Raw genomic sequence first — 20,217 nt, forward strand, 5'->3', positions numbered from 1 at the left:
ATAAAGGAAACGGAAATCGCCGTCGATATCTGGTATCATGGAAAGGGTATTCTTCGGCTAGCAACGAGTGGATCCCCGAAAAGAATCTGGAAAATGCCGAAGAGACCCTTAGAGCCTATAAAGCCAGAAACACGCTTTGAGGTTACTCAGTACCTCGACGACATCGTTCTCACCCAAATACAAAACCTACAAACAGAATGCCCTTCCCCACATCCACCTACACGCTCCCATACCACTCCACCTTCGATACCGCCCCTCTTGATTCCAATGACGAACGATACGAGACCTTCATCACCCAAGCTGAAGACCTCACCCTCATCGAGGCAGCACTCCTCTGCCCCCAACATGCTATCGAACTCACCAGAGTTCTCTTCGGAAGAAATGCCCATTCCATTAACCTCCTCATCAACATCATCCGAGCCACTGAAATCATCGAGCGAGTCTGCCGCCTCGTCGAAGACAACACAGTTCGCCACAGTCTCATGCATATGCAGAGGCGCATACGCAACTTTGCTTTGCGTCTTATTCCTGAGGAAGTTAAGGATGATATTAGAACCGTCATCCACATTGTCGCAGAACAAACCGCAGGAGTTGCTCGCCCGCCTTCTCCTACGAACCCCGCAACCACAGATGGAATCCCTCCTCCCTCTTATCAAGACGCCGTACCTACTCTTCCCGCTAACGTTCCTAATGAGCTATTGGCTGCGGTCAACAATCTTGCGCAGACAACGGAAGCCATAATGGCATCCCTAAGAGAGGAAAATCCCCAAGCGATTCCCGTCCCCGCTCCCGCCGTAGAAACCATCGAACATCCTCCTCATCTTTATACTGCATTTTCCGCCACCCGCGAAGAAATCGCTGCTGACCCAAATCATCAGTGCCTCTCACACTACGAGGTGCAAGATCTAGCCGACGCACTGGCTACACTCCATATTCATCCCCCGCTCGTCATCCCGAACTCATTATCTTCGCATACCTTTACGGATGGAATCGTACCGATACAAGCGTTGGGAAGAACCCAACCTGCCACTCCCGCTGAGCTAATCGCGGAGGCAGAGCGACAAGATGTTGCCGTCCACCATCCTATTCGACGAACCGCCCCATCCAGAAAGAGAGTACGAGGCCAGCGTTCCCGTACTGATAAAGGGAAGAAACGTGCCACCAGCGCCGATGAAGCACTTAGCCCTAAACCAGGCCCATCACCCTTACGAGCGACCTCTTCTAACCCCGATGAGAATCGCGTTTGCAGATATTGCAAAACGCTCGGGCATAGGCAAGTTCATTGCCCCGAATACTACTGCCGCGTCTGTCGAGAACTATCTCCAGGCCATCTTTCGCTCTACTGCCCGCACTACACTGGGGAATCCCCCACTTCCTTAACCTGGAAGGACGATGGATTCTATCAAACCCTCGCACTCTGGGAGAATGATTTAGATGACGCGTATGCCGCCCAATGTAGGGAAGAAGAAGCGCTCTATGAGTTAGAACGCATGAAAGCCGGACCAGACGACGGTCCAGATGCTCTCGATTACTCGGACGATCCTATCTACTACGCTAACCAGGATGATTGAATCCGGTGGCTTCAACCCTAGTAAGGGGGTAATGTTACAATCGCCCTACTTTCTTTACTTCTCACGTATCTGCCATTATGCCTTACGTTCTTAGCAGTTTAGCTTTCCTTTCTTGGTCTTACTTCCGCATTTAACCTCTGTACTATTATCTCACCGTAGCCTTGGTCCGTGCGCATATAGTTTCCTATTTAAGCACGTGTACTTTACTTAGAAACGTCACTTCAATCTTACTAGGTTTTACCCTGAAAACTTCCTTCTCTTAAGACCACCAATCTTAAGACGTCAGAACCGATCTCTTTGTCAAAGCACTCCTTTGACTAAAGTCTACGAACCTCTTCTTATCTGAAGAGCTATACAAAGACCTCAATAACGTGAACGCTCTGTCGAGCCTTTGTTGTTAAAGAACTATCCTAGTTCGTAACAATTAGGGGGTTCGGTCCAGCAGAAATACCGGACCTGTGACTGAACCAATGGTCCAGTCCGCAAAGGTTCGAGTTCGAACCTAGGTTCGGGACCGGACTTCGGAGGCACTACTCAGCACACCAGATGGCAGCAACACATTGTCCGACACACTAACATAGTATGTTAATGGCAGGCATTCAATCAGAGGATGATGAAACGCACCAGACAGCCTTGTAAAGCCGTGCCATCAGCGCATGATACTTCTTTTTACCGCCTTCAAAGATCCGAGTGAGGGTTGCTTCATGGGCTTTGTAAATGCTAATGTAGACAGTAGCATTGAATGATTTGACTTGAGAGCTCGACGGTGGATTGCCGCTCCTCCAGTCCATCAGTATGGCATAGATCTGCAACAACCGTCACATTTAGTAAGTATTCATCTAGAAAATACAAATAAAAAACGTACAACAGTTGCAATCAAGGCAACCATAGCTATGGGGAGCTCCGGCTCATCATTGCCATCTAAGACCGACACAAAATCTTCATGTGATTGAACTCCGATCGAGTTCTCGCCGTCGAACAATGACTGATGTAGCGTATCGATCATGGCCTCGTCGCAGAAAGGTTGATCACCAAGGACTTTACCCTGGGCAGTGACATCAATATCGACAATGAAACATGACACTAACCACTCACATCTTGGTTAGTCGGAAAAATATACTTGTGACTTTTCAGGAGCTCTTCGACCTCATTGGAACAACCTCTCCGAAGTGCGAATCGAGACACAACGATTTGATGAGCGAGCTTTTTGATACCAGTGCGGAAAGCACTAAGCCATCCCTCAGGCTTCAAGCAAGAGCATCAGCGTCAAGTTCATACCAAAAACAAACACGAACAATACTAGCAAGAGCAACTGCAAAGTCAGTGTCGTGTTTAAACCTCTTCAATATAGCCCTTTCTTTATGCTTGTAGGCAGCGTTACTGACTGCTTGCATAGCCATGGTTTGTTTCTCGGTGATAGTAGGGAATGCATTCTTGAAGATAGCAGATTTCTTGAGTTCAAAGACAGCCGTCTTCAAAACCATCTGTATGCGTGTGTTCTGAGCCTTGAGGTTGATGGAGCCGTCTGCTTCGTAAACTAGATTAGTGAACTCAGGCCATTTGAAAGGCGCATAAGTGTTGGATGTGTCACGTGGTTCCGGTCTGGGGGTTGTGACAGCGATGGAATCATCTAAGTCATGTGACGGCTGTGGAAACTGTGGTCTCTACAAAGCAAAAATCAGAAATAATCGTGAATCAGGCCAGTGAAAGGGATTGTTAGGTCACCTTAATCTGTTGTCGTCCTTCAAGCTTGCTCCTTTTCTTCTTCTCGTCAGGCTCACATTTGACCTTGACTGAGTCAGCTGTGACCGTGACGAGTTGGCCCGCCGGATCATCATCATCCCACGTTGATGCAGCGGCTGAACTATCACTGTAACATGAAGCAAGGCGGGGTGGAACAAAATGCGGAATCTGACATTGTACCAATTTGTAAGTGACTATCAGCTAGTAAATTTGAAATCTCATGCACCTCTTTCATTAGTACCTCATGAAGATTCTCCGGGGTTTTAGACAGTAAGTCTGAGATATCACTGTCGTCTTCAACTTCCACATTGACATCTGACTTATTGGATTCAGAGTCACTGATACCATATTCACTCGCAGAGTCGTCGGTGTCAACTGACACACCATTGTGACTTGTGAGAGTGGAAGCTACACCTATTTTAAGTTGAGTATCACTTCGACTCGGTTTTAAAGAGGCCACACATACTGCTTCTCTCACGACCACCACCTTCAACTGCTTTCAGTGTCTTCCTTACTGACTTTGTTGCAGGCGCAGACAGAAGCTCAGTCACCGTTGGTGCACGCTTGCGATTATTGCTGGTTGTATCATTCCAGACTGACATAGGTATGTAGCATAATTTTTTTTGCACAATATGGGTTTAGGCGCTCACCTTTGCGCTCCAGTGCTTTTTTCTTTGAAGACCGTTGCAACTCTTTGCGAGAATGTGAGTTTTTTTGGGTCTGATTATGACAGCCTCTGTACTCACTGCTATCTGCGATGTCATCAGCTATGTCTGGGGTTACGACCTCAGCGCCGGAAGACACTTGTCTCGCCGCTACTTTCTCTTTCTTTTTAGCATTCCGCTTCTGAGCAGCTATCTCAGATGGACGGGAGGCATTTTAAAAGGTGAATGAGTGTTTTCTCTTTTCAAAGAGTGTACTGCTATGAAATTGAATGATACAGGACGCTGAGGGTAAAAAGAATGTAGCAGTCAAGTTGGTGGGCAGTGTTAAAGAAAAAAGTTCATAGTCCGCTGAACTTTGCATGGGCAGGGTTGCAGGGTTGACAAAGTTCGTAGTCCGCTGAACTTTGCTTGAAGCTTTGTTTGTGGCTGTAGGTTGTCTTTGTTACGGCCCTTGTTTTTTTACCACCAGAATGATCTCAGTGGCCTTTCTCGTGTCAGTGGAACAGAACACAACCAAATCTGCCGCTTTTTGCTCGGTATCATCATTGATATCCGATTGCCTGGAAATCTTGACAGTGATCGCCTTATTCGTGCTGTTCGTGCCATCCTCGACTTCCTTTACCTCGCTCAGTACCCTTGCCACACCGATCAAACTCTCGCGCTTCTCACTGAAGCCCTGACTCGCTTTCATGACAACAAAAGCATCTTTGTCGATCTCGGCATTCGAGCGAATTTCAACCTTCCAAAACTCCATTTCTTCCGTCATTATGTGCATATGATCAAACTATATGGCACGACTGACAACTACAATACCGAGTACACCGAACGCTTACATATTGATCTCGCAAAGGATGCTTACAGAGCTACTAACCATAAAGATGAATATACGCAAATGACACTCTGGCTTGAAAGACACGAGAAGATGTTATGGCACAATAATTTCGTCCAATGGCGCCTTGCTGGCGATCCTCCTCCACAAGACAGGTTACCGCCCGACATGGACTATCGTCGCTCGATCAAGATGACGAAACACCCAACTATTAGACGTGTTCCATTGGATAGTGTAGTTCGCGACTATGGCGCCACTTTTTTCACCGAAGCATTAGCTCGTTATGTCGTTCGCACAAATCAACCTGGCCTTTCTCCAGCGCAACTTGAACAAGAAGCTTCCCATGTCATCCTTCCCTTCCAGACTGTTGCCGCATTCCATAGGGTCAAGTTCCATGCAATCAATGCTCACGGACATCGTGATTCAACCATTACCGTGGATTCAGTGCACTGTCAGCCACCACGAAAGGACAAAAGAAGGCAAATAGTTCCTGCGCGCTTCGACACGGTTTTAGTTAACGAAGATGGTGGTGGGAAGACAGGTGTTGATGGTGCGTGTTTTTTGTACTAATCCCTTGTAACATCATGCTAATATTTGATCATCAATATCAGGGTATCGTGTTGCACAAGTGCGCATCATCTTCACGCTGACAAGCCAGGCTACAGCTGCCTTATTTCGCACACCTGGAATTTTGCCTACCCACTTTGCATATGTGGAATGGTTCATGCCATTCGGGCAGCCTGAAGCAAACCATGGTTTGTATAAAATTTCCTGCCTCATTCGTAATGGAGAGTGTCTGGCAAGCATCATTGACATTTCTGATATTCGCAGGAGTGTACATCTTATTCCAAAATTCGGCCCTGTAGCACCTCGTGAATGGACCAGTAGTACCGTTCTGGAGCTTTGTTCTACCTTCTTCGTAAACTCGTTCAGCGACAGGCATGCTTATTTAACTATTATCTGACTAGTACTAGAATCGACTACATTCATCTGAAATACAATGATTTCTGTGAAAATACTACATTTCCTGGAATTCAACCGTTTTAAGCTCGAGTTTGAATATTTCAGTGAATTTCCTGGCAGAGGCTTTCCCTGATGTAGTCATACCACGTATATGAGTCGAAAGAGCCCATTCGTTGTCTCTGTTTGCGCAAACCGTGACATCGTAGTTTCTCAGAGAAGCAGATATGAGTGAATGTTCGTAGACCAGTAACGCCAGCATCAGGAAAACCCTCCTGCACAAAGCTAGACAGGGCGTAGCTATTTTGACGCGGTCCTGCCACGCCTGCCACGGTCGTGACGCGCATGTGACGCGGCACTGACAAGCCTTGACACGGCACTAACGATCCTTGACGCAGCCACTGACACGCCATTCCTATATTCTATATTCTATGGCGCTATATCTGCACATTTATTATTTGCGCATCCCGTGGCTTGCGCGCTGCGCGTTTTCATCAATACAGAGTGGGCGCGTTTTAATCAAGAGGTTCCGCATTCCCGCACTGTGCATTTTCGCCAATCCAGAGCTGGCGCGTCTTGATTGGACTCGAAACTCAACTTGAAGTTGCCACCATGATAATTATGATATCTACTTTCCTTCAAGCAATTTGAGACTCGGACCACTGCAGTATAGTATTTGTACTGGTACAAACATCACTCTATACAATTGAACATGACGAGTCTATGTCATACGATGGATGAAGTCCTTGTGGTTGAACATGAGTAAAACTAACATGAGTACTAGTAAGACTATGGCGAAGGAGGCTCAGGCTCGAAAACCAGTTTCTCTACTAGGAAGCTGCAAGTCTCGGAAAGAAATTGTTGGGCGTGCTTGAATGCCGCTCCCTGATCGAGAATCTTGAACATGAGGTCTTTGCATCCTTCACTGACACGTCCAAACTGCAGTTCCTTGAAGTGTTTGACGGCGTCGTCGTACGGGTGTGGATTCCTACCATCAAGAAGAAACCGGCCCATACCATTCCACCAAATTGTGTGCCAGTCCTCATTGCAACCAGTTGGGTCTTGACACTCATTCGAGTGCATCAAGATCTTCAGTTCCTCCGCAGCTACGATCCGGCAGTGACTATCAAGCACAGCCTGAACGTAAATTAGATTCAGAAAAAATTTTGTTGCCCATCAACTCCTGGTGGGCATGAGTGAGCTCGGTGATTGGGGTTTCTGCCAGTTGCTGAAAAGCATATGGAAAGATGGAGCGGACGTGGTATTTGATGGCGAGGTTGATTAACTTAGCTGAGTGGAAACAGTAACGTGCGGAAGATATGCGGGAAATAATGAATTTGCGTGCATGGGAGCATTGATACATGTCACAGAAACGGAGAAATTTTGAGAGTTCATCGATGCTATGAGATCCAGTATGCATTCTACCGTGACAAATGGTTCAGTTACTGACTAAAAACATAAAATATCAACATACCTTCCAAACGTGAATTCAAGAAACAACTCAAACGTCTCCCGAGATATTCCATTGAGGTGAATCGGTTTCTCATCACACATGCCATCTACTTCTGGTTGCCTAGAATTCTCCATGGTAGAAAACATATCACGAAAGACATTGGAAGACGTGGATAAGATTGAGCTGCAGAGTTTGTATAGTGTATTCTCTACCTGTCAATGGAAAGTTTTCAAATTAGTACGATAATTTGATAGATGAATAAAACTCACCTGGAAGATGTGGCTGGATGCATTAAAGTAATAGACTGGGTGTCGAGTTGGTACAACAAACTCTGTCGACATATTAGCAGGAAGTTGAAATTAGACGAAGGCAGTCAAACTATAGTTGGACTGCCTTCGTCTAATTTCAACTTCCTGCTAATATGTATGCTACTCTATGATTCTATTGAATGCCGATTCATTCTAAATCTTGTTTCCGCAGTGATCATGATGCCTATACCACCACAGGCATTTCTCCCATTTCCATCTCGCATGCCAACTCAAGCTCCATGGTCAGCAAATTTTCTTACTGCTCATGATACATTGTCAGACATCTACCGACGGACCTATCATATTCTGCATCAAGAGGATGCTGACCCCCTTCAACTTACGTTTCACTTAGAGGCTGTATCTGGAGATGCTATACCCCTGCTCCAAGCACTTGCACATGACCCGCAGGGGCATGATATGCATGATTGGCTGACTTGTGCAGCAACCTCGCTTGGAGATCTCTCTGTTCAATTGTTGTCGTTTCGACACAATACTCAAAATTTGTGAGTCGTATTATCTCATTTTGAATGATTGTTGACTATGCATGAATCCCAGAATGGACACCAACATTGCGTTTCCAGAACCAGTGTCATTGCTGCATACAGGTCGTCCAGGTCGTCCAAAAAAATCCATCGACCTTGCGTTCCTTTCCAAAGCGGTCTCGAATTCACGTCAAATTAGACTTATGGAACTTGCCAAAATGCTAGGAGTCCACAGGAACACGCTGCGACTCTATATGAAGCACCATGGTGTTGAAAGAAAGTACTCCGATCTTACCAATACTGATCTTGATCTCCTCATCAAGGAGTTCAAGAAAAAGCGACCCGATTCAGGTATCCGGTACATTGTTGGGTATCTTCGCAGACATGGTCTCCAGGTGCAACATCGACGAGTAGTAGAGTCGCTTCGCAGGGTTGATGGCTTAGGCCAAGTTCTGTGAGATCGACAGGTCAAACATCGACGGAAATACCATGTGAAGCGCCCCAATGCGTTATGGCATGTAGATGGCCACCATAAGTTAATTCGATGGGGGATCGTGATTCATGGGTTCATTGACAGGTTTTGTAGAATGGTGTGATGTGTTTTTTAACACATTTGCGTTGATTACTGACTCTAATTTATATGTCTATTAGATAGTGGGACTTTGAGCAAGTAACAACAATCGCTCCAGCACAGTTTTGGAACTGTTCATTCACGCAATGCAAAACTTCGGAACACCTTCTCATGTGCGAGGAGATTGTGGAGGAGAGAATCTCGATGTTGCAATGTATATGATAATGCGAAAAGGACCACGTCGTGCATCCTTCATGTGGGGATCGTGAGTTGTAATGTGTTTGTTCTGCAGCTTTATGTTAGGTACTAATTCTGGACAAGTTCTACATGGAATTTGCGGATCAAGCATCTATGGGTTGAAGTTGGCATGCAGTTCGCTAGGAGGTGGAGAGCGTTTTTCACTTGACTTGAAAACCATCACGGGCTCAACCTTCACAGCCCTAGTCATATCTGGTTGCTCCAGACTCTGTTCCTCGATGAAATCAATCAAGATTGTTTGGATTTCCGGGTGGAATGGAACTGTCATCCGATACGTGGTCCTGACACCAATGATAAGAGCCCTAAGGTAAATGCGTTGTTTTACATTTATGTGACACTGACAAATTATCTCATTGTGACCCAGGATTTATGTTTTTTAGGTCAAATCCAGTTCGGCGTGTATTGTGATGACTGCGAAGGGGTCTACCCTGACGTGATTGAAGAACACTACGGGGTACATAGCCCTACTATGACTCGACGACAACATCAGAGTGGAGCAGGGCATCCACTTGATGAAGAAGAAAGTGATAATGAAGAGGAGCCTCTAACTATGGTACAGGCTATCAACGATCAACAACGACACCATATCCACCACGATGCTATCAGTGTTCCATTGAAAATCAGTCCTTTCGTCAATGACGAAACACGCCGGCAATTCTCTGCCACCCTTATGGAAGTCATAGCTGAGGATATAACACCGTGCGACTGCAGGCTAGCAGGAAATGAGTGGGAAGGCAACAAGTATCCAATCTTCGAGGCTATCCCTGTTGGCCGACGAGGGTCGAAAGAACTACATGTGTCTCTTGCCGAACCAAGCTGGTTCAACTGTGCGAGGCTATGGTGTCAGGCCTTACTAGTGTTGTCATACTTTTTAGCGGCTGGGCAAGAGTAACTTAAACTTACAAGAGTCATAGTAGTTATTACTCTTGAAATACTTACTTGGACAATACATCAACCAGAAGGCAGGCAGAATGTCATAAGTTTCAAATTGTAAATATAAACCGCACTATCTAGTACCTGTTGACTATCCTCTTCAAGTCCGAGTCGTTTCCATCTTTTGTCTCCTCTTCCGTGTGAAGTCTTTCTCCACCTTCTCCCACTAGTACTATCGCTCTGCATGGATTCCGAGAGCAATGCTATGGACCAGGAGCACTTCTGTAGAGGTTCCAAATCTGACAGTCAAGTGTGCGATTGCGAAGAATTCTTTGCTCGGTTGCAGGATGAAGGCCACTGCGTGGAGTGTGGTCATGGTCGCAGCAAACACCCTCGCAAGGCATCGACTCGGAGTGGCAAACCACTGGAAGTTCAAGAGGATGAACAGCCTCACTGACTTGGAAATACCTCAGCTGTTGTCAAGGATATTTTTGACCGAATCGCTAGTGGTGGCAAAAGTGTCAATGAAAAGTTGTCCACCACCAAGCGACTCACTGAAGCCGGTGTACCACTCGCCAATGCCTGAGAGGAAGCCTTATCGACTCTTTCTTCCACCCGACTTTCTGGTTACAGTAAGCTGGCTAAGGGCCCAGTGTCGTCGGGCTTGCGAAAGGTATGGGATCATCGGCTAGTGCATGAAGATTAGTTTACATGAATACTGAAGTTGCTTCTAGGATCGCAAGGATACTATGAGTAGCTCACTGCAACCTAGTAAAATTGGAAGCCAAGCACGCAGGAGCACTATGTCTAACCTTTCCACGACCGGAGCTAACACTTTTCGTGTTGCATCAATTGCTCTATTGACTTGCGGTGTCGATGTTAGTCAAAGACAATCAATAGTCTACTAAACCCACTAATTCATAGCATTTTCCAGAGAAACAGTCTCATCAGAGCGCCTAAGGCCCCAACCAAGAATGGCTAGAATGAAATCCAGGCTATGAAGAACTGGGGTTGTTACCTTGACAAGCCTGAGCAATTTATCATTGATAGCGGATGGTCCTACCACAAGATCACCAGCCAGTTACGAAGCTGGTTTCCTAAGGTATTCGATTTTCTGGATATCCCAGTTGAGAAGTGACCATCAGCGCCATCACGATCATTAGCACGGCCGACACAAGATGAAAAGCCTATTTGGCGACTCCTTAACAAGAGTGGACAGACATTAACGGTTGTCGATGTTGCATTTCCGACTGGGACTGACCTAATGAAACACAAGGGCCAAGATCAAGCAAGTGTCAGCGAGTGTCACCTGTGGTTTGGTGTGTTCCTGTTTCTTTCTCGTACTACTCACTGCATGTTGCCCTAACAATTCCATCAGTCACACGGAACCAGATTCCAGACAATGTTTACGAATCTTGGAACACTCAACCGGTCGTAGCTGGTTTGGATTCTGAACACGATGATTGCAGTGATGTGCTTTTGTCTGACGTGGACAGTCTCAATGATTTGTTTATCTCCAAGTCGGACAATGAGCTTGCAAGTTCTTTGATGGAACTGGAGTTGACTGATGCTGAAGTCGAGGATCCCTAAGGCAAAGGAAAAATGAAGGTTGTATCGCCAAAGAGAACTAACAGTGAGTTTTCGGTGTTGGCCTTGATGTGTGTACTCATCCATTCCAACAGTGAAATGAACTCGCACAGTTCTTTCCCCTGAGCAATCGCCATTGGAGGTTCAGAGAGCAATTTGAAAGAAAAGTAAAGTTAAACAGGGTAGAGTTTTTTCTTCTGTTATGTTTTTTATTATTATTCAATCCTTTACTACATACTCAACAGAATCAGCTAATGATGTTCAAGCTGCCATTCCCTTGTTTTTTTTTATGGAATCTGGGCTATCGACAGGCTCTCAGCCATTTCCGTTGACTCAACTTGCTCAGTCCAATAGCCTCAGTGAGTTTTCCATTTGTGCTACTTGTTTAAAATTTAACCTGTGCTGTTGTTGCCAGAAACGGCATCGTTCCGTAGCAGTCCACTCGGAGTGCCAGCTGGTACTGCCATTCAATTCCTAAAGTCGAAGAGTGCATTATCATCCCCACCTGAATTCATGTCAGTCAGCGAGGCGGATGTCTTGTGGCACAGTCGATCACATGTTGACAACCCTTTTGCACTGGAGCAGATCAATCCCTGGGATTCTCGCTATTCCATGAAGCCCACTAACCTCCAGCTCATGTGAGGAGGGTCGGTTACCGTTTCCCAAACAATGTTTGACAAGTGACCGGGTCTAGTATTTGTTGATGACAGGCATGCTAATTTGGTACTATTTTTTGTCATTTCTCATGCGTTGCAGTACATACCACTATCTCATCCTCATCCTCATCTCATTCCATACTTATACCTTGCATCCTTGTGGAATGAAGTTTGACGTGGCATGACACATGGGTGATGTGGCAGTGACGAGGTTTGACGCGGCGTGATGCGCGGGTGACGCGGCAGTGATGAGGTTTGATGCGGCACTGACATGGCATGGAGGAGGTTTGACGCGGCACTGTAGTAGACCTTGACGTGGCATAGAGTGTGGATGTTGATATTAATACAGAGACTGTGAAGATATTTGGGAGAACTTGTCGTGGTGTGAGTAGCGCTTGACGCAGCCTAAACAAGGCTTCTGACATGTCATGGTTGGGGCTTGACGTGGTGGTGCAGGGTATAGAGAGTTGATCAAACTTGGCAGGGTGAGGTCGAAGCTTGACGCAGTGAGACAACATTTGACACTGCATCTGAAAACCAACATAGATGAACGAATTAGAGGTAATGCAACATACAGGACTGACGCGCAAGATGCATACTAGTAGTATGAATGCAGAGGACAAGCACTGTAAATTTGGTGAGAGGCAGATACAGCACTATAGAGCCTGTTCTATCAACGGCTTGCCTCATAGACGGGCTGGTCACCAGTCTACCTGTACGCAGGCAGACACTCATATGTTGATCATTAACGACGATTCAAAATGTTTGGAATGCGATATGTAGTTGTGTAAACATGATCTGTACATAGGAATTTGTTACAGTGCCGCATCACATATGCCGCATCAGTGCCGCGTCACAGGCGCACGCTAGACAAAGATAGTCCAAATTATGCGAACTTCGATAAAAAGACAAGAATATTACAAACTATGGATAAGATCGATAATTTCTTGCTAAACTTCAACATTCTATAATGAAGTTATAATGTGCTATCTAATTGTCACAAATGTATGCCTATCGATATAAGAATCAACAAAAAAAGTGTTACATTGTTCAAGGACTTCACTACTTGTCCATTGACAAGGTGCGGCAGGTCCGAACTTTGGAATAAGATGAACACTTCGGTGGATATTTGCGACAGGTATAATGCTTGCAACTCTCTCACCCAATTGCACAACGCGGCTGACTTTGAACATTCCATGGTTTGAATCAGGTGTAGGAGGAAACCGAGTGAACCACTCTACATAGGCGAGATGTTTGGGAGGCTGGATTGTGGTAGGGAACATCATTGGGATAGAATTCTGCGGGATCGAGAATATGATGCGAATCTGACCCACATGGTAGCCTGTTGAAAATATATCATTTGTGATTGTCTATCATCCTCGAGAATCACAAACTGACCTTCAATACCTACAGAACGGCCAGTCCCATCATTAATAAGCACGGTATCAAATCGTGCTGGGACGTCAGTGCCTGTTTGACTGGTGGCTACACGGCGAGGCTTGACGTGCACGCTATCCACCGTGACACACAGATCACTGTGTCCCTGTGGATCAACAGATCGCCATTTGACTACATGATACACAGGAAGTGTACGGAATGGGAGGTGAATAGTGGCAGCAAGGTCTTCGAGGCGGTGACGAGTGGTGGCTTCATGTGGATGATGCAGCTGTGCAACATATCTTGCAAGTGCCTCACGAAAGTACGTGGCCCCATACTCCATGACTAATTTCTGAATTGGGACACTTTTCACACTCAGATGCTTCATTAATGTTTGAACACAGGTGAAAGACAGGTTTGGTGGATGTGGTTGGTGTCGAATGAGACTGCCGTGGAGGTGCCACATGACATACCTCTCATGTCGAACGATCTTCTCTTTGCATTTGAGCCACTGAGTCATTTGGACAAACTCATCTTTGTGGTTTGTCGCACGATACACATCTTTGGCCAAGTCAATGTGGAGGCGCTCAGTATATTCTGTATTATAATTGTCAGTCATGCCAAAAGTCTGGATCATCGACATATAGTGCCGGGCTGCATGGAGCTTTGGGAGATTGAAATTGTTTCAGATTCCAAGGTCGACAAAGATCTGCTTGTTGTCATGGAAAAGATCGAGAGCTTCCATGAGAAGAGTCAATGTTTTGGAACTATGGCAAGGATATTGCGCAAGGTACCAGAAGTCAAGTAAACCTCTGACAGCTTGTATGAGATGGCTCGGTGCAAGTTGGTTGGGGAGCCGGATGTCGACAATGATGCCAAGTAGAAAACGGCATATCTGACTATGCTCTGTACCACTAATTCGTGAGAGGCTAGTGATGCCTTTCGTAAAAATTGACAAATATGGTGATTTGGGGGGAGCCTCCGACATCTGGCATCTATTTCGGCTGCTCCAAATGCCTCGGCCAGCCAACCAAGGAGATGCTTGATTAGACCCTGATATAATTGGTGGAGTACATCTGGTGTGATGGCTTGGAAGATGTTGGTATAGGGTAAAGGCTCCCAGAACGGATGTATAATGGGTTTAATTCCAGCTTCGTGGCATGCATGCACAAATTCGATATCTCCATGGTCAATTGCAGCCAATGCATCAAGGACGACATCAAGGTTGTGCATCTCGAAAGGTGTGGCATTGCTTCCAAGTTTGTCTGGTAGTATGTCACATTTGGGACATTCCGTGGCTTTGACTCCTGTAGCCAAGACTTGCTCGGGGTAGTCACCAATGAAACAAGAAAATAAGGGATGACCACGACGCAGGATACCATCGCCACTTTTCATAACAATACCATCTAAGCCAGCTTCCTCCAGCAGTGCTAAGATACGGCCCATGCATGCGTGATACAGGTTTGCAATGGTTCGGCGTCATGAAGCCTTGTTGGTGATGTGCTTGAGACGGGTGGTAGGAAGATAAGCGAGAAGAATATGGGTACGACGAGAGGGCTTTTGGTGAATCTCCTTAGGAATATTGCCGATAGTAAGGTAGACTGGGTAGGCTGTTTTATTTTGGAACATCGTTACTTGAGTCTTGTCACTCGAAATGATAATTGGAATGATAGTAGCACCCGGTTTGCGCTGATCAAGCTTTTTCTATTTAATATGTCAGTTACGTTCAATGAGCGGAAGTCTTCAAAATACAAACTTACCTGGGTATCCCACCACCATTTACCAGTATGCATATCATGGAACAATTGGACAGTTTGTTCCTTGTCTGCATAGTGGTGTTCTGGTGCAAAGACCAGAAAATCTGCAAAATCTGGGTCGCCATACAGAGCCTTGACACACTCGATAATGTCCCTATAGAAAATGTCGAAGGCCTCGCCTGAAATGACAATTTGTTCATGCCTGAACTTTGGGCGACCAGGAAGCTGCTTGTCGATGATCTTGTTCAATTCCCTTGAGTTTTTGTAAGAAAGACCAAGCTTTTCATGGACCTGATGATGAAAATAGACAGATTATCTACAACTCATGTGAGATTAATATACAGTCACTCACTCTGTTGATACTGAGTAAGTCCAAAAATGCGGTTGAAGTTGGACCGCATAATTTAGCCCACCGTGCAACTTCCCAGTCCACCTGAGAGTTGAAGGGGCATAGGGATTCATAGTGTTGTTGATAACAGTAGCATACGCAGTGTTAGCATTGCAGATGTCATCTTGTGGGATGGGCTGCCCTGCTCGAGCATCAGGGTATCGCACAATAGTGATTCCATCTTCCTGAAGCACGTGTTGCTCGATCTGCTGACGCAACCCACAATCCTGGCTATTCATCTCTGTGCTGTCTTCTTCAGCAGCTCCAAGTTGGTCCTCTAAATCCCTTCCAGTCATGAGGGGTTCCCATTCGGCATCATTGAGGCCAGGTATATCATCCTCGGAATCTGAGCCATCACTACTTTCACTGCTGCTGGCATACTGTCCCGTGTCGTCAGGCCATTGAATTTCATCTTCCTCATAAGTACCAAAAAAGTCACCTTCAAACTCAGGTTGTCGATCATCAACTTCTACCTCGGTTTCCATGGGATTATCTGAAGGAGTTGGAGTTAGAGAGTGGACATTTGAGCATGATGCAGCAAGCACAGCCATGCAGTGTTGATTCCTGGTTTTAGCTAAATGTTGACTCAAGCCTGTGGCCGAAAAAGTCATGTAACATCTGGTGCATTGGACCATAGTGATAGCAGGAAAATATTGTACACCAATACCAGATACTAGCTCATCCGCTGTTGATGTCATTTTTCAGGCTCCGCTACCGTATATCAATGATATATTGTCTGGCAAGTCTGGAGGTCAGATTCGCACACAATAAGATGGAAAGCTCACCACCCTTGTCTCCTGTTCCGTCAAGCAGTCCACCTTTGTCCCCTGCTCAAATGAACAGTCCCGTAATTCTGTCTTCACCTGACTCCTCAAGTCCATCTGGAACGACTCTCTGTAATTCAAGCCAAAGATCAGTCTCCTCAGGCTCTTTAAACACAATGAACACGGTGTTAAATGCCTCACATCTGAGTGTTTCACAGCAAAGCAAACCTGCACCTTCTCAAGCAGATGAGAGCCTATTCTGTAGGTGTGACAAAACATCAAATTCTCGATTGTCAAGGAAGTATCTTCCATACCCCTCCAATCCAGCTCCATTGGAGCTTTGTTATGCAGCTCAGGTGATGAAGTCAAAATTCCAACCAGAATTTTCATTGGAAGAAACACAGAAGGTATGATATATTTACTTCCAGACACCAATGACTCATTGATATGGTCTGAAAGCTTCAAGAACAATTGGAGAGCGGCCTCTCCCAAATGTCGACTCCAACCTTGTACAAAGGATACAAGGCCAAGCTCGCAAGTCGCGAGGTTGCACTGAAGGTACAACAATTCAGATGGTGAGTCTGAACAATGTGTTGGGTCTTGCAGAACCTAGCTGCTATTCGACCCTAAAGGGTTTCTGGACCAGGCTCAAGGCTCAGAGTAGAGGAAATATCATAAAAACTTGCTGATCTCTCAGACTCATACTGGTAACTGGTGAAAAGATTGATTGATTATGTAAGCTACAAAAGTGCCAATATAAGGTAAGGTAAAAACAGTCTCTACAAGCCCAGCCAGAAATGAATCCCTACAGCGCACCAACGCATGGTGTTGGCAACGTGGGAAATTGATGAAGTTGCACAATATGAAGCATTCCTCATTAGCATCTATGGTGAAAATGAACGACAGTTCAAGATGGCGGAAGGGGAATTGCAGGGCTTCAGAAAGATTTTTTTACAGCATGGCCAGGCAGAACTTGAAGATGATAAGCGATATCTTCAAGCCGTTGAAGGTATAACAATTCAGATGGTGAGTCTGAACAATGTGTTGGGTCTTGCAGAACCTAGCTGCTATTCGACCCTAAAGGGTTTCTGGACCAGGCTCAAGGCTCAGAGGAGAGGAAATATCATAAAAACTACTGAGGACTCTGACTCATACTGGTAACTGGTGAAAAGATTGCTTGATTATGTAAGCTACAAAAGTGCCAACATAAGGTAAGGTAAAAACAGTCTCTACAAGCCCAACCAGAAATGAATCCCTACACCGTCTACAAGGACGAATGCGAGATCCTCTGTGTCAGCAGTGCCCAAACCGACCAGATTGCAAAACTCCTCAATTCATGCGTCAAGCAGGCATTTTTGAAGCCTGCTGCAGCATTTCCTCTTCACCCTAGCAGTGGACTTCCCTGCATCAGCACTAGGGAACCCTCTGACTCAGACCCAGACTCGTCTGATGAATCTTATCCAGACGAGTTACCAGAAGACTCGAACCATAGCTCTGAAGATTCATGCGAAGGTGCGGGCTCTGAAAAGTCAGCTGGCTGATAATCACCCTTCCAGCGGTACGGGAAATCCTCAATTCATCAGTATTCAACTCATCACAAGTTGCAGGCTCTTACCACTCAAATCACACTTCTCGTTTCATATTCAATCTTTTTTTCTCATATGATCATTATTTATATGGAAGTATTTATTGTGTCCTGGCGGTTCATGAATTCGCATATACACTTACAATGTACTAGAGATTTGTCAGATGCACCCCTCATGTTGTTGTGTTATTATGCTCATTTCCGCGTGATACAATTGCAATACAATTGACTGAACGTTCGAACAGTTGTCATAGAACGTTCCATATATGTCGTCGTTTCAACCATTCCATATATGTCATCGTTTGGACCATCCCATATGTGTCATCGTTTGGACCTTTCCATAAATATCACTCTTCCGTGTAGCTGTGTTGATTACCCAATTGTAATGCCGCTTACCTGCCAAGGTCCCCTGATCCTCCTCAATGTAAACATGATCAAATACAGTTTGAATTTGATTGCCCAACCGGCACGCTCATCGCGAGTCAATTCAGTTGTCGCCTCCATTCCCCATCTGTTATTTTACGTGAATTACTCATGCCCTCTCTTACCCGTATACTAATATCAACCAATTAGCAGTGCAATCGTTAAACATCAGATCACGATTGTATGGCTAGTATCCGGTTCTACTTAAATTTTCATTATGTACAAGGGCTTTTGGACAACATGTTTCTGGCATGTGATGCCAGCTCTCCCACTGTGATCACCATCTTCTTTCTCCCTACTGCCATTGTTTTCTCCAAGCAAAGTATGCAGGCACAGGATAATGACAACTTGGGCGATCCACATTTCCATGACCAACTTCAAGATGGGTTTTTCTTGTCATCAGGCTATGATGGATTCACAGATGGAATTACAGGTTCGAACAGTAAGTACCCAACTTAGTGGCACACCAACCGCTCGTTAACAGATCAAGCAGATAATGACATGTCTCCAATCTCAAGATTTCTCCATATCACAGACCCACAATACGCGACAACTACTGGTAGTCTACCACAGTCGCTAACGGATGAGGGTGCTGCGCCATCATCTAGCTCTAGCATACCCACCTCCGGGCCATCGTCTACCAGCAAACCACTTGACGCTGGCGATAACATCCACCCTTTCATTCCTTACTCAGCCCAACTCGACTCATTCTACCATCCACCAGTTCCCCAGTTGCCGGCAGAGTCATCACAGCCTGAGCATCCTGAGAGACAAAGGCGCCCTCGACCCTCCGTCACACCATACTTCATACCTGAGCCCAGAGTTTCTCGGACGTCTCAGCCCACAACCACAACGGCTGCCCTCGAGACCATGCAGCCTGCGATGGCCCCTATCACTATTCCCGCTGCTGTGCAGCCAGCTACGCCCGCCCTTGTCGTCATTAACGTCAGGCCCGATGTGAAAAAACAGATTGTAGATTGTGCAAAACGCAGAATCTCAAGATTTGTCTTGACAACGTTTGCAATGGCTGGTACTGATGATGAGAAGGCGGCACTTGTTTCTCTCGCGATTTCAGAGGCGACATCTGTGCCGGGTATGAACGGTATATTTTTTACAAATAATTTGCCGATTTGGATACTAATTTATATTTTTTGTAGTTACTATCAAAACAACAAGTAATCAACGTCAGCAAGTGACAGTCGCGTGGAACAACACTTTTCGCAAGCTATTGGCCATGGTACGGAGTTGTCTCGCCTTGGGCTATAGTTTCTACCCCCCAGTAGACTCCAGTCTCATGCCGATCCAATTTCATGGTCGTGTCATAACAGCGTTGATCAACGATACTCGTAACCCGTTAGCCTTCATGCATAAATTTACAGTCGATGCAGTACGTTTCAATTTTATTTTCAAATACGCACTAATTTCAATCTTTTTTCAGGATGGGAATGTCACCATCCTTGATGGGGTTCTTGATAACCCCTTGATATTTCACATCGCTATCCATTTCATATGGTGCAGTGACCTCGGCATCTCAGAATTCCTCTCCACCTCGACGTCAGACCGACTCCAACAACTCAACTATGCCATCGCCACTATTGGAGCAGTTGTTAAGTTAGTGCTGCGGGAGCAGATTCCTCATCCACCAGTCATCCTGCCATTCACGCAACATGAGGGGAGTGAGACATTTGATGACATCATGCACCATATCGGTAACTTGGACCACATCCAGAAAATCGTGTTCGACTATCAGAAATCTCACATGCTAAATGTTGGGGACTCGCAGGTCTCGTCCACCAATGTACTAGCTCAACTTGACATGATGATGGCTAGGGTAGAGTAGATATCACATAGCATATGTAGCTTGTTTCAAAATTTTCAGCTTGGTTCATACATGATATCACGACGTCTATCACTATCAACTAATTAGTACTAAGTTTGTCAGCATTGCATTAATTAAGTATAGTATG

General features: G+C 45.5%; 6 protein-coding genes across 6 annotated transcripts; 4 read left to right on the forward strand and 2 right to left on the reverse strand.

Moving 5' to 3' along the window:
- Positions 1 to 4,439: 4,439 nt before the first annotated feature.
- Positions 4,440 to 5,766, forward strand: F5891DRAFT_1250847 (uncharacterized protein; the record flags this gene model as incomplete). Its single annotated transcript, XM_041369891.1, has 2 exons — positions 4,440 to 5,358; positions 5,420 to 5,766. Coding segments are annotated over 2 exons (1,266 nt in total), but the record flags the coding sequence as incomplete, so codon positions are not given.
- A 791-nt stretch (positions 5,767 to 6,557) lies between these two features.
- On the reverse strand, positions 6,558 to 7,562 carry F5891DRAFT_1193833 (uncharacterized protein; the record flags this gene model as incomplete). The annotated part of the gene is made up of 4 exons (XM_041367828.1): positions 6,558 to 6,891; positions 6,950 to 7,189; positions 7,243 to 7,433; positions 7,491 to 7,562. The coding sequence occupies 4 exons, from the start codon at positions 7,560 to 7,562 to the stop codon at positions 6,558 to 6,560; spliced, it is 837 nt and encodes a 278-aa protein (XP_041221390.1).
- A 652-nt stretch (positions 7,563 to 8,214) lies between these two features.
- On the forward strand, positions 8,215 to 8,469 carry F5891DRAFT_959655 (uncharacterized protein; the record flags this gene model as incomplete). The annotated part of the gene is made up of 1 exon (XM_041375665.1): positions 8,215 to 8,469. One exon carries the CDS (start codon positions 8,215 to 8,217, stop codon positions 8,467 to 8,469), a length of 255 nt encoding a protein of 84 aa, XP_041221391.1.
- Positions 8,470 to 8,728: 259 nt separating this feature from the next.
- On the forward strand, positions 8,729 to 9,732 carry F5891DRAFT_983990 (uncharacterized protein; the record flags this gene model as incomplete). Its single annotated transcript, XM_041377387.1, has 3 exons — positions 8,729 to 8,847; positions 9,021 to 9,147; positions 9,205 to 9,732. 3 exons carry the CDS (start codon positions 8,729 to 8,731, stop codon positions 9,730 to 9,732), a joined length of 774 nt encoding a protein of 257 aa, XP_041221392.1.
- Positions 9,733 to 12,942: 3,210 nt separating this feature from the next.
- Positions 12,943 to 15,941, reverse strand: F5891DRAFT_1130501 (uncharacterized protein; the record flags this gene model as incomplete). The annotated part of the gene is made up of 11 exons (XM_041364540.1): positions 12,943 to 13,298; positions 13,355 to 13,715; positions 13,747 to 13,779; positions 13,803 to 13,997; positions 14,037 to 14,272; positions 14,320 to 14,763; positions 14,845 to 15,037; positions 15,094 to 15,381; positions 15,443 to 15,523; positions 15,568 to 15,663; positions 15,906 to 15,941. 11 exons carry the CDS (start codon positions 15,939 to 15,941, stop codon positions 12,943 to 12,945), a joined length of 2,319 nt encoding a protein of 772 aa, XP_041221393.1.
- Positions 15,942 to 17,489: 1,548 nt separating this feature from the next.
- On the forward strand, positions 17,490 to 20,090 carry F5891DRAFT_1193838 (uncharacterized protein; the record flags this gene model as incomplete). The annotated part of the gene is made up of 5 exons (XM_041367829.1): positions 17,490 to 17,754; positions 18,477 to 18,692; positions 18,744 to 19,352; positions 19,408 to 19,637; positions 19,689 to 20,090. 5 exons carry the CDS (start codon positions 17,490 to 17,492, stop codon positions 20,088 to 20,090), a joined length of 1,722 nt encoding a protein of 573 aa, XP_041221394.1.
- Positions 20,091 to 20,217: the final 127 nt, after the last annotated feature.

Source organism: Suillus fuscotomentosus (assembly GCF_016647785.1).
Source record: "Suillus fuscotomentosus strain FC203 chromosome Unknown F5891scaffold_62, whole genome shotgun sequence".
Taxonomy (NCBI): Eukaryota; Fungi; Basidiomycota; class Agaricomycetes; order Boletales; family Suillaceae; genus Suillus; species Suillus fuscotomentosus.